Raw genomic sequence first — 14,020 nt, 5'->3', positions numbered from 1 at the left:
CGCGCCCCCCTCCGCCGCCACAGCAGCCCCCCGCGCTCGGCCGCCGCCGCTGCCGCCACAGCCGCATCCCCTGCGCCGCTCCTCCTCCGGCGGCTCCCGGGCAACGCCGGAAGTCACGGCGCGCACCTGCCAAATCGCCCCGGCGGGAAACCGCTCCCCACGCGGACGGGGCCGCCCGGGCTCCTTCGCGGGCAGGGGCAAGGCAGGGTGACCCCGCTTGGGGCCCGCCCAGGGCGCGGCCGCCGTCAAGGGGGTAGGCTAGGAGGGCGGCTGTCGAGCGGGGCCTCGAGCTGCAGCCCGGGCCGGCGGAGTCAGGATGGCGTGAACGGCCTCTCACCAGCTCTACCACGCTGGTTCCCGAGTCCGACTATTAGCTAGCTTCCGTCATTCATCAATACGAGTTTATTGGGCATCTAGCGAGCGCCAGGCCACGTGCCGGAGCCGGGATCCTGTGGCCGGCAGTGGCCGCGGCCCCAGGGTTCAGACGAATACGGGGGAACGAGCTAGCCCCGAGGGCGTGGGACGGGGGGGGGGGATCACCGGGGAGGCCTAGACGAGCGCGTTTAGGAAGATCGGGGCCGTTTACGGAAGATCGGGGCCGTTTAACACAGACGTGGGCACTTGGACCCGGAAGGACGCCCTCTCGGCCACTCCGGCTGCACTGCGGGGTCTTAGCCCTCGCAGGGACGCAGGCCGACTAGCTAGAGCAACCGCTGGCGGGGTTGTGCCCTTAGCCGGGAAGAGCTCGTAGCAGCAGGGAGACCCGGAGCTGAAAACGCCGCGATAGGTGCGAGGCGCTCGGGGCGTGCTAACGCGCCGCTGGGTCGTGCGGGGCGGGGCCACGTCGGGGGCGGGCCCGGTTCGGCCCAGCCCTCCGCAGCCGGAACGCGGGAACGCGGAGCGACAGGAAGACCGGACCTTGAGAGGGGCGCTGTGGGCCGGACCGCCAAGGGGTGCGCGCCCGGAAGCAGCGGGTGGACAGCCAGAGGGACCATGGCCCTCGCGGCGCTTGGAGTTTCCGTTCGCGCTCTGCGCTCGCGGAGTTGGTGAGTGCGGACCCCAGCAGGGTCGTGGGGTCCCTCGCCTGTGCTCTCTCGCCGACCGCCCTTGACCACTTAATCTCGCTGATCGCACCTCTTCCTGGGGGTGAAAATCCAAGGACCCTGGCGAGCGGGGACCCTGCCCAAGTGCTCTCTGGTGGCAACGGGGGATTTTGAAAAGTCTTCCACGTTGACCTTGTCACATGCAACAGTTACCTGGGCCCCAGGTTTTGAGGGTAGCATAATTTTTTCCTCTTTTCCTGTGTAGTAAGGAGAGTCAGATATTTATATATCCTTTCGTCTCTTTCAGGCCTCTGGGAATTTGGCAGACACAGATTAGAGATACCCACCAGCGAGCTTCATTATTGTCCTTCTGGGAACTCATTCCCATGAGGTAAACTGCCGTGGGCCTGACCTCTTTGGGGGGTGTCAGCAGGAGACTGATGTGCATATGAACAGAACAAAGCAAGACTACTGGACATTTCGTTTGCAAAATTAATTGCCTGCAAAATTTCTTGGTTAAATTTAGGTAGATGCTTTTCTGTTTTTCAGCATTCTGTATGTGGAATGCTGCTGCCTGTAATCAGAAAACAAAAATTAAACATAAAAATGGTTATATGAAAATTAGTTTTAAAGGGATTGTTAATATGTTTTAAAGGACACAGCATGGACATCTGATTCCTTGGAGAGGTCTGGGGAGGCATGGGGATTAGATTTTCCACCTAGGAGTCTGGATGCTTCCTACGGACTTGATGCTAGAGGATTTACTTATTTTTTTAAAAGATTTTATTTATTTATTTGAGAGAGACTGAGCAAGAGAGAGAGCACAAGCAGGGGGAGGGGGAGAGCGAGAGGCAGTCTCGGAGCCTGCCAGCTGGCTGGCTACAAGGCTGGATCCCAGGACCCTGGGATCATAACCTGAGTGGAAGGCAGATGCTTAACCCACTGAGCCACCCAGGGGACCCAGAGGATTTACTTATTTTTAATAGTATATTATCACTGTAGGAGATCTGTTCCTGAGAGTACATCAGACTTTTGTTAATGCTCTAGGATGAGGAACTTCATTAAGAAATCCCAAAAAGTAAACAGGGACGTGCCGGTCACTTTTATTACTCAAATCACTTTTACAAATCACAAATCCAGGGGTGTCTGGTGGCTCAGTCGGTTAAGGATCTACTTTGGCTCAGGTCATGATCCCAGGGTCCTGGGATTGAGCCCCGAATCGCATCTGGCTCCTTGCTCAGCGTGGAGTCCGCTTGTCATTCTCCCTCCCCCTGGCTTGTGCTCTCTCTCACTCTCTCTCAAATAAATAATCTTTATTTATTTTTTTAAAAGATTTTATTTATTTATGTGACAGAGATAGACAGCCAGCAAGAGAGGGAACACAGCAGGGGAGTGGGAGAGGAAGAAGCAGGCTCATAGCAGAGGAGCCTGATGTGGGACTCGATCCCAGAACGCCAGGATCACGCCCTGAGCCGAAGGCAGATGCTTAACGACTGCGCCACCCAGGCGCCCCTAAATAAATAATCTTTTTAAAAAAAAATCACAAATCCATTTAAAATGTGAGTAATGATTTTCTACTTCATCAGTTTGGTTTTTTCAATTTCCATTGCAATCCCAAGACACACCTGAACCCAACATGAAAGATGAGTATTTTCTGGGGCACCTGGATGGCTCAGTTGTTAGGTCATGATCCCAGGTCCTGGGATCGAGCCCCGCATTGGGCTCCCTGCTCAGCGGGAAGCCTGCTTCTCCCTCTCCCACTCCTCCTGGTTGTATTCCCTCTCTCGCTGTATCTCTCTCTGTCAAATAAATAAAATCTTAAAAAAAAAAATGAAAAGAGAAGAAAGAGGAGTATTTTCAATTTATACCCTGATGCCCCATTAAGTTTTTCTAGCCCTTCCTGGGTTGACAGTGCCCACACAGTTCTGACAAGGACCCTGGATTGGAGGCCATCTCCCTTACACACTCAGCTCATGAGGTTAGACCCATGCATAGTTCCTTTCCCAGTGGAGAGCACAATACAAGCTCTGGGCACTTCACCTAGCACCATGTCTCTCAGCTGGTTGTGAGACTGAAGAGGAAAATGTCTAATGTTTGCTTTGTCCATTAGAGCAGAACCTCTGCGAAAGAAGAAACGGGTAGATCCTAAAAAAGACCAAGCGGTAAAGGACCGTTTGAAAAAGAGGATCAGACGATTGGAGAAAGCTAGCCAGGAGCTAATTCCCATTGAAGATTTTATTACACCTGCGAGGCTCTTGGATAAAGCAAGGTAAGGGTTCTCTAGGGTCGATGTTCTCAGGACAAAGAGTTCCAGCACCTTCAGGTAGTTCTGTCTGCATTTCACACCTGTGACAGGAAGAGGTGAGTGGGCGTGGGCTGACTAGGTCCCAGTCTGAGTCCTTTTCTCCTTGACTGTGTCTTGTGGGAGTTGGCAAAAGCATTCCTGGGTGGTGCTCTTGAATGGCTGAAATGGGAAGGAGATTCAGAGTAACTGTGTGATAAGCCAGTTCAAATTGTTGCTATTTTGCAAGCTGAGTTTTAGCTGTGACTGATGACTTGGGCCTTGAGTCTGCAGTCCTTGCCCCCATCGCGATGGTAGAAAACCCTTAGCCTCTAGCTTTATGGTACAAATGCTTGTAGTTGGGATGTGTTGTATACAGGCCTGGCAGGGTTGCTGCCTCGTAATAAGTGTGTACCATTTATAAAGTAGCACCTTGCCACACAGGTGGGACATGGTGAGTGCTTTTTTTGGTATTCTAGGGCTGATCTGGGCTCTTGATTCCCTGGGACTTGGGTGTCCATTTTCGTAACACCACTTTAAATTTCCGCACTCACCTCTCACCAAAGGTAGTCTCGGCCTGGGATAGAGGAAGTGCTACCAGTCTTCTTAGAGCATCACTGTTATGTCCAAGTAAAGCAGATGGCACTGGCTTCCAACATCAGTTGCAGCTGCTGCCACGTCAACATTCCATTCTTTAACTTATCCCTAACTTCCACGTTTTCCCCAAGTCCCATCTGTGTGTAGCAGTGGGGACACTTGGGTCGTATGCAGTCGCGCAGACTACCTGGCCAGTGAGGTCAGTGCTTCCCAGCTTCACATGTTTGGATTTGTGTGTTCCCAGACAGCGGCCTCACGTAGAGCTTCCCTTTGAGGAGAGTGAGCGGAGAGCTCTGCTTCTGAAGAAGTGGTCTCTGTACAAGCATCAAGAGCATGAGAAGGAGAGGCATGCCATCAGGTCCATGCTTGAGTCCCAGCAGGAAGCTCTGCAGGAGCTGCAACTCATGTCCCCAGAGCTACATGCGGAGGCCACGAAGCAGGACCCCAATTTGTTCCCCTTTGAAAAAGAAGGGCCAGATTACACGCCACCAGTCTCCAACTACCAGCCCCCTGAAGGCAGGTACCATGATATCACCAAGGTCTACACACAGGTGCAGTTTAAGAGGTAGAGCTGCCGGCGCCTGTCCATAGAACACACTGCCCTTGAGAGCTGGAACGACCAGGGCTCGAGCCTGCTTGCCACAGAATCAGGCATGCTGTGAATAAATACGCTTAAACAAGTGTCTCTGTCTTATGTGTGAGACAAAATTAATTCACCTGACGATTGATAGGGGTGAGAGATGCTGCCCTTGTCTGGTACTGGGGAGAGAATGACCAAGACACCTACCGCTGCTCCCCAGTAAAAAAGATAGATTCCAGTCGTGTGGGGTAGACGCCACCAGCCAGAGGCAGCTAGGTACCTCAAGGAGCAGAGGTGAGGGATGTGCAGCCTGTGTGCTGTGTGTTGTCTGCATACCTGTGCAGAAAGGAGAGGCAGGGCCTTCCCATTGGGCAAATGGAGCACGGGAGCTTCCTCACATCTTTGGCAGGGCCAGCTATGGGTTTTAAGCTGGGGAGGGAGGCTAAAGAGAGTGGAGCAAGCCTGGGAGACACAAAGTTGCGTGTTCCCTAGAAGGATGTAGCACCTGACTCCTACTCAAATGTTAGTCTGGAATAGTCAATGTATTAGTGTGCTGGGGCTGCAAGAACAAAGTTCCACGGACCCGGGGCTTAGACAACAGAAATTTGTTTCTCATAGTTCTTGAGGCCTGAACTCCAAGATCTTCAAGGTGTTGGCAGGATTGGTTTTTCCTGAAGCTGCTCTCCTTTGCTTGCAGAGAACCACCACCTCCCTGGGTCCTCCTAGGATCATTCCTGTGTGCCTCTCATGTAATAAGGATACTAGTCAGATTGGATTAGGGCCCACTGTAATGACCTCATTTTAAATTAATTACCTCTTTAAGCACCCTCTCTAAACAGTCACATTCAGAGGTGCTAGGGGTTAGAGCTTCAACACAGGAATTGGCGGGGGGGGGGGGGGGGACAACACAATTCGGCCTGTAATAGTGAAGGTCCAGTGAGCAAATAGAGCCATTTCTCCTAGTGACTTGCCTTGCTACCTCAGAAAGGTTTGGGTTTTTCACTGCCTTAGTGCAGATAAACCAGGGAAACATTTCACCTGAGGAAGAATTCAGATTGTGTTTTCCTGGTGTGTGGTTCACTTCTGGTTTAAAAACTTACTAGGTAAACATTTTTACTGGATAAAAACACTGCCGAAGGATTTTAAGTTCTTTAGCTCTACCTTTGAGACAAACATTGGATCTGGCCACTTTTCACCACCTCACTGCTACCTCGAGGTCCACACCATTGCCATCTTTTGTCTCTTCTACTGCAGCAGCCAACTGACCTCTCCATGTGGGCACTGTCCCTGACCCCCTGTAGACTCCTCTGCACAGCAACCAGAGGGCTCCAGGGTAGGCATTTGGCTACTCACCACCCCTGATCATGCTGTAGAGACCCCCATCCACCTCCCCACCCCATCAGCACATGGCACTTAATTATTCTTTGTGGCCTGTGTGCTCCTTCCTCTTCAGGCCTCTTCATTCAGGTCTGGGTTCAGATGCTGAGGCCATCCCCACCTCCCTGCCTATTGCAGGTGCTTTGTTTTGTTTTGTTTTAATTTTATTTGTCAGAGAGAAAGCACAAGCAGAGCAGCAGAGGGAAAAGCAGGCTCCCCACTGAGCAAGGAACCCAATGTGGGATTCGATCCCAGGATCCCTGGGCTCATGACCCAAGTCAAAGGGAGATGCTTAACCGACTGAGCCACCCAGGCGTTCCTGCATGCTTTGTAGTCATGCTTTTCAAACAGTAGGTTTCATCCATTAGGTTGTATAATCAATTCACGGGGTCAGGGCCAGGAGTTTTAACTTTTTATTTTAAAGTAGTTACAGATTTATAGGAGGTTGGAAATAAAGATGCAAGGAGGCGCTGTGTGTGGTTCTCCCAGCCTCCCCAAGTGTTAACATCTTACACACCACATACAGTCAGTACCTACAGGTAGAGCCCAGGATGCATTCAGTTTTCCCACTGTGTGTGTGCACTCATCTGTGTGTATGTCTAGCACTACACAATTTCATCACACATGCAGCTCTGTAGGAGTCAAGGTTCCGTTACCACAGGATACCCTTAGGTACCCTAGCCACATCCACACCCTCCTTCCATCCCTAACCCTTGGCACCATTAGCCATTCTCCATCTCTATTATTATAGCATCTCACCAATGTTCCATAAATGGAACTATGTCATATGCACCCATTTAAGATTTTTTAACTGGGCATAATTTACTTGCGTTTCACCCAAGTTGGTGCACATACAGCAGTTTATTTTCAGTGGCACAGAGCTGTAAATGTCAGTGTATCACACATCATACAGATAAGGACTTTTGTGAGGCTTGTTTCAACCATATATGCAGTATATAAAGTATGTACCAGATCATAAAACTTGTTATGGGTTTTGTGCAAAAAATTTGAGAGCTACTGCTCTATCTGCTCCATTTTCTTCACAGCACTTACCATTATTTTAGACTTATTTAATGATGTTTAAATGTTTATGTCTGTTCCCTAAACTCAACTGGAACTCTTTGAAGGCAACTTGCCCATTTCAAGACTGCAATCCCAGAGCCTCAACCCCCACCTGGCATGTAGCTGGTGCTCAGATGTTGTGAAGGGTGAACACAGGAGCTGATGTAGGAACATTCTGTGCAGCAATGATTATCTGTCAGTGTGGAACTCATTGAACAGCAGAGACGGAATAAGACTTCCTAACAGAGCATTCAAGGCGGGCAGCCTCTAGCCCTAAACAAGCACATAGAGAATGTGGGTCCCTTGAGGTGAGCCTCTCAGGACTGCTGTGATGCAGCCCCACCCCAGGAACCCCAAGGGATCATGCAGATTGTAAAATTCTAATGTCCCTTCCTGTGTTTCAGAGTGAAGAGAATGCCTGTAGATCCCCAACAGACTTCCCTCTCTCCTTGGCCGGAAATGCTCCAGAAAGTAGCCACAGACACAAGGCAGATACCTTCATTGACTTAGATATTAAGGCACCCATCCTAGGACAGACTCTTCTTTATACTCACCTCTGCTCCTGGGCTCCTGTGTGCACCCCACCCCCACCACTCACAGGTACACGCAGTCACAGGGAAGGACCATTGGGGACCTGTGTGCAAACGTCCCCACCACTCAACAGGTACATACACACACAGGGAGGAGCTACTGGGGTCCTATGTGCACACTGCTCCCCTCCCCCACTCCCAGGTACCTATGTACATACACACACACACACACACACAGGGGAGGCTACTGGGGACTGATGTGCACGCCCCTCACCACTCCCAGGTACACAGAGTCACAGGGAAGGACCATTGGGGACCTGTATGCATACACCCCCTCCCCACCAATGACAGGTACACACAGTCACAGGAAAAGATCCCTGGGGACTTGTGTGCACACACCCCTACCACTCACAGATACACACAGGGAGAGGTTACTGGGGTCCTACGTGCAGATCCCCCAACACTTATAAGCACGTGCAGTGCGGTAACACAGGAGAAAATGCACACAAGACGGCAAAGTCTATTCTTTAATGTATGTCCTTCTGAAGTGATGGGATTATTTTGCCCCAAAGAATGAGTTAAAAGATGTCTGATCCACTGCCTGTGGCCAGGTTGGGGCCCAGTTGTGAGGGAGGTACTAAAATGGCAGCTTCACCAGGAAGGAGCAGCAAGGCTGTGGGGCACACAGCCAGCCTTGCCCTTGGCTCCACACCACGGGGCCTGCTCTGCAGCCACAAGATGCTAAATCGTCTTATTAGTGATAAAAAGACCTCTTCAATAACTAGAGTTCTTGTTGGTTCATATGCATATATTTTAAAAACATCCACAAGAGTGTAAGTATACGAAATTCCAATACTCTCTGAGCACAATAACGTCAGGTGCTAAATCTAACAATCTCAACTATTAAATTGTGGATTTAATTTTCAGCTTCTATTTGGAATCAAACATGCAAAATGGCGTTTGATATAATCTACATTTTCTAAAACTGACCAAGGGAAATTTTAGAGGAAAGAGACTAAAATTCCACGTGTCTTGGGCTTGGGTTTCTTAAGCCAAGAGTCTGTGAACCCTCTTAATGAGGGGTTGTGTATTCTGTAGCTGTGTGCGTTTCTTAAAAACCAGAGTCTTAAGAGGCCTATCTCCTACGAGGAGCAACACCCCGCCTGTGTCCACAGAGGAACTTAGTGAGCCGGCCAAAGCTCCGTGTAAGCACCAGGGGCTGGCAATGCACTGTGTCACCAAGCCAGGACCAGGAAAGGTGTTCGTCACAGCACAGCCATTTAGTTACCTCATTCTGACGCCCCTATGTGTCCACTTGGGTCAGGGCTACCACTCAAGAGTTTACCTGAGAATGCTGTTGTCCCCAGGTGGGAGCATGAACCAGCCTGACCTGGCTGCTCACCAGGATCTGCAATGGTGTTTGGCATCCTGGAAACCGTGCAGTGGGCAAAACTGTCTGTCAGAGCAAGGCAGCAGCAGGGGTGGGCGAGTAGGGCTGGAGACCTCAGGCTCCATGTTCTAAGCCGAGTGGAAGCTTCAGGGACCCACTAGACTGTTCCGGCCAGTCACCATCCTTAGGGTCTTGCGACAGCCCCACTTGAAACAGATCAGAGGAAGCCATTCAGGGGTGCTCATCACTGGTCTTTCTCCTCCTGTGGCAGAGGAAGGTGCCAGTCTGCAGGAGGGCTCTGCCTCAGGGCCCACACCAGGGCATGCTTCCGTGTAGCTTGGACTCTTGCACGCTCGCTCTCACAGAGGGACCGCTGTGCAAAGGAGACCCCGGTCACTTCCGGCTCACACGGCCCCTGTACCTCCCTCCTCCTCTGCACCCTCCCAAACAAGCTGGACAAACAAAGCATATGACACATACCACTCCAGAACCTGGCTGCTTCTACCTAATAAGGCTTGGCGATTATTCCATACTAAAACACACAGATCTAGATCATTCTTTCTCCCAAGCTACTGTGAAAAGCTATTGTGCAGATAACCGTAATCTGAGTAAAGTTTAAAATGGCTTCTTCTGGGCCTCAGGACTTGATGCCTTCAGTAGACCTAATCAGATTTACCTGCTGAGACCAGCATGAGGCTGAGCTGAGAGGAGAGACAAGAGTCTGAAAGAGTGGCCACAGTGGGATGAGGCAAGAGACACATGCCCAGGGAGCCCTGGACAGGTGAGGAGGAATCCAGAGGAAAGACAATAGGTGCCACTCAACCAGCGGGCTTTTCTCTGCCACTGTCCTCCCAAAATAAACATGGGGCAGTACCTTATGACCATGAAAGGTGCACCTGGTAGGTGCCAAGCACTATGCTGGCCTTTTTACATACATAATTTCACCTTCTCTATCTAATTGTCTGTCTTTGCTCAAGCTCTACTGTCTTAAACAATGTTTTTGTTCTTATTTAAAAAGCAATCAGAAATGCAAAGAATATGAAAAACTCCCAGACCTCTGTCCCTGTGGTGAAACTAACAGCTTCTCCAACACAATTTTAAACCCAAATTTTAGTGCTACATGTTTCCCTAAAGATGGAATAATCTATTGCCTATTGTACTTCCTCGGTTTTTCACTAAGCAATATACTATGGGTACCTTTTCCTGCCCAGAGAGATTAGTATCTTTTTTTTTTTTTAATGGTTATGTCGTACCCCATGGTGTGGAGGAAGTTATTTGCTTACATGTCTACTAGTGGCACTTAGGATGCTTTCAGTTTTTGCACTATCACAAATAGTGATGCAGCAGATATTCTGAACTTTTTTTTTTAAAGATTTTATTTATTTGACAGAGCGCACAAGCAAGGAGAGCAGCAGTGAGAGGGAGAAACAGGCTCCCCACTGAGCAGAGAGCCCTATGTGGGGCTCAATCCCAGGACCCTGGGATCATGACCTGAGCTAAAGGCAGACACTTAACCCACTGAGCCACCCAGGCACCCCAGATATTTTGAATTTTTAACTGCACTGTTACCCATGGACTTTCAGAAGTAAAACTAGGGGGTCAAAAGGTATCTTTTTGACAGATAATCAGAACATGCAACACTCCACCAACACTGCATAAGTACCCCTGACTCTCCAAACACTTTTCAGCACTGGGCAGAAAGCACTTGTCATTTGCTTGTATACCAGGTCATTTGATTTTCTTTTTGAATGAATTCCTTCTTTGTGCCCTTTGCCCACTTTTTTTTCTTTTTTAAAAGATTTTTAAAAATTTTACTTATTTGAGAGAGAGAGAGAGAAAGCAGAAGCAGGGGGAGGGGGAGGGTCAGAGGGAGAAGTTTTACTTACATGCAAAATGGGGCTCCATCCCAGGACCCTAGGATCATGACCTGAGCTGAAGGCAGATGCTTAACTGACTGAGCCACCCAGGCACCCCCTTTGCCCACTTTTCTATTCTGAAATCATCCCCATTTTTCTTACTGATATATATGATCTCTCTCTAAAAAAGTTATTAATCTCTTGCTATCTAGGCTACGAGCTATCTTTCCCAATTTTTTTATTTCCACTTATAATAGACCTGCCATCATTTTCTTTTAGACAGCAGCTTGGTTTCCACCATCTGTTTGTCTGTTTCAATAATCACATACATTTAACCACGCTGAAGCAGCTGCCATTCCTGTTGGGTCCCCTTCCCCCTTCTCCATGAGAACTGCGCCCTCAAGTTTCTCTTCATGTCCCCATCCACAATAGTCCCAAGGCACCACTACCTATTCCAGACTGGAACGAAGGTGCCAGAAGGGCATGGGCTCTGTTCTCATCACTCCTGTATCTTTAAGAGCTCCCGACATGATAAATATTTGCTGAATGAATGGAAAACCAGAACCACCTCCTCATTGGTCTGTTTGGCCCTCCATAATACACTCTCCCACCCTGGCAGTCAGACCAATAAATATCTATGTCTATATTTTTTTAAGAGACGGATGGGGGGTGGGGAGAAGCAGGGAGGGAGGGAGGGAGGCAGGAGGAGAGAGAGAGAGAGAATCCCAAGCAGGCTCCCTGACCAGCGCAGAGCCGGATCCCACAATCCAGAGATCAGGACCTGAGCCTAAATTGAGAGCCCGTCGCCCAACCAACTGAGCCACCCAGGCACTCCCCGCCTCCCCTCCTTTTTAAGTAGGCTCCATGCCCAGCCTGGCACCCAATGCGAGGTTTTCAACTCATGACTCTGAGATCAAGACCTGAGCTGATACCAAGAGTCAGGCGCTTAACCAACCGAGCTACCCAGGACGCCCAGACTGATCTTTTAAAGATATAAATCAGGTCATGCTTCCCAGCACACGGTTAGGCTGAATCTAAACCCTTCTTTAAGGCCCACCAGGTCCCTGGTACCTCCCCAGCCTCATCCCCTACCCCTCTACGCCCCACCCTCCTTCTCCTCCAAGCACCTGACCCTTTTTTGTGTTCCTCAGATGCGCCCCGCCTTGGGCTGGGTGAAGGCTGTTAAGGCTGGTTCCTGGTCTTTCAGGCCTCAGCAATATCACCTCCTCTGCAGGCCTGCTGAGGACCCTCACACTGTTAGGGGATCCCTCCTCTCTCTGCAAAACATTCTACGTTCTCCTCCTTTCTTTGTACTTCAATGTCTTAAAGCCCCATTGATATACTAATTTTTGATATTTTTCAAAAGAAAGGAAGCACAACAAGCGGAGCGGCCCAGACAGTACTCCTCTCCAGTGTCCCGGGGCCTGAAACGTGGGGAAGGTGTAGCCCGTGTGCACTCGGACGCCGGGGCAATGCACCGCCGCCGCCCAGCGCCACCCCCGGCTCCCGCGTGCACCTGGGCGTCCGCGCTCCGGCGCTCCTCCCATTCCCGGCAGCTGGCCAGGTCGCGCCGCCACTGCTCGCAGGCCGGCCGTTCGCCGTGGACGTAGTAGTGGTGCAGGAAGTGTCTGGCGCTGCGGCAGAGCTTCCACTCCGCGCGGTAGGCCTCGCAGGGGCGAGGCGGCTGCAGCGAGAAGCACGCCTGAGCCAGAGGCCGCTGCACTGCCCGCCTAAGGACCCCCATCCCGCCCCCTCCTTGGGAGATGGCTCGGGTAATCCGATCGTCCAGCCCAAGGAGGTCTCTGCACGTCTCGGGCGCCCCCGCACTTACCCGCCAGCCGCCGCCGTCCGCCATGTCCGGGAGACTGCGGAACCCCGCCTCTGAGCTCGCTAGCCAATGAAGATTGAAGACAAGCCGCGCCGTGTGATTGACGGATAGGAGCCAATGAACTCTGAGATGTGACGCTTGACCCCTCACCCGCCTCCTTGACACGCGCCAATAAATAAGATATCCGGGCTGAACCGCCAATAACAGCCGGGGGGCGGTGGCAAGCGGAGAAGGCGCCCAGGAGAGCCCAGGGGCGGTGTGGGCGGGGGCGTGTCCGGAGGTAGGAAAGCCTGGCGAGCGGCCTGCGAGGCCAAGTGGATGATAGCGGTCCTTCGCCTGGTGCCTGGCGGGCGTCCCGGGCTGCACAGCCACCTTAAGTTAGCTATTTCTGAAACCACGGAGTCCAAGCCGGTTTTCAGCAACTTTGTTAAATCTCAAAAGATAGGGTTCGTTTTCATAAGCACATAACGAGCATCAACTCCATGTGGCAAAGCTGCCAAGTCTGCGGCTGCCGCGGACTTGGTGAGAGTGGCCGGCGTGACCAGTTGGGAGCTGGGGATCTAGGGCGCCGGATGATTTCCTAAGGTAAGGCAGGCTGGTAATGCAGGCGAGCGAAGGATGTTCTGAGCACAGTGGTGGGCTGGTCAAAGGCGTGGAGGCTGTGTGTGACATGGGGTAGAGGAGAGAACCTTACAAGTGTGAGGGGCCTTGCCTGTCTGATTAGGAGTGAAGGCTTTACTCTGAGGCATGGGAAGACATGGAACGTTTATAAACAGGAGAGGTGCACGAGAGGCAATAAAAGCAAAGAGACTGGTGATCTGCACAGTAGCCCTGCAATACCTATGCAGAGTTTCTCCAACTTCCGCAAACTTAATCCCCCGCGGGGAAGCCTCTTTCAACGCAGTTGCTGGGCCAACCCCAGGAATAGAGATTGGATCAGACTTCCCGAAGGTAGGCCAGAAAGCTGCAATTTTACCAGGGCTCTTGCTAAGTCGGCTCGCAGCCCAAGCTTGAAGACAGAAGGCTGCAGGCCAGGGTGCAGCAGTACCGACCAAGATTTTTGCTCTGGGTTACCCCTCCCCTGTGTTACCAGAAGCTCACCAACAGGGAAGTGTGGCTCAAGCAAAGGACCAGGAGTGATTTCACTGCTTACACAGTAGGTGTTGCTTAGGGAAGACAAAAACCCAAGGACAGTCACTGTCTTACTGTAAAATCCATTATGCATCGAATGACACATTAGCCAATGTGATCCTGCAAATGGAGGCTGCCTACCCACCAAGGAGGGCTTCAACCTTGGCTAATGAAACAGAGACCCCTTAAGTGGAGGATCAGAAAAATCACAGCAGTGCTTCATGCCTCTTGAAACCTTGTCCATCATCAGTGGTGACTGTTTGGGCCAGGGCCCAGCCCTCATCTTCATGACAGTCACCTATGCTCTTATCTGATGACATGGGTGGACCCACAGGATGGGTCACC

At 51.0% G+C, this 14,020-nt stretch overlaps 2 protein-coding genes across 2 annotated transcripts; one reads left to right on the top strand and one right to left on the bottom strand.

The window, feature by feature from the left end:
- The first annotated feature begins 163 nt into the window (after window positions 1–163).
- Window positions 164–4,602, top strand: MRPL40 (mitochondrial ribosomal protein L40). The gene is made up of 4 exons (XM_002920607.4): window positions 164–1,046; window positions 1,351–1,434; window positions 3,154–3,312; window positions 4,166–4,602. The coding sequence occupies exons 1-4, from the start codon at window positions 994–996 to the stop codon at window positions 4,488–4,490; spliced, it is 621 nt and encodes a 206-aa protein (XP_002920653.1). The 5' UTR covers window positions 164–993; the 3' UTR covers window positions 4,491–4,602.
- A 1,676-nt stretch (window positions 4,603–6,278) lies between these two features.
- Window positions 6,279–12,690, bottom strand: C14H22orf39 (chromosome 14 C22orf39 homolog). Its single transcript, XM_019801113.2, has 3 exons — window positions 12,548–12,690; window positions 12,233–12,400; window positions 6,279–9,233 (listed from the first exon to the last, which is right to left on the bottom strand). The coding sequence occupies exons 1-3, from the start codon at window positions 12,569–12,571 to the stop codon at window positions 9,105–9,107; spliced, it is 321 nt and encodes a 106-aa protein (XP_019656672.1). The 5' UTR covers window positions 12,572–12,690; the 3' UTR covers window positions 6,279–9,104.
- Window positions 12,691–14,020: the final 1,330 nt, after the last annotated feature.

This window comes from Ailuropoda melanoleuca, chromosome 14, assembly GCF_002007445.2.
Source record: "Ailuropoda melanoleuca isolate Jingjing chromosome 14, ASM200744v2, whole genome shotgun sequence".
Lineage (NCBI taxonomy): Eukaryota > Metazoa > Chordata > Mammalia > Carnivora > Ursidae > Ailuropoda > Ailuropoda melanoleuca.
Note: the sequence above shows the minus strand (reverse complement) of the source record. Positions and strands in the feature narration are given on the sequence as shown.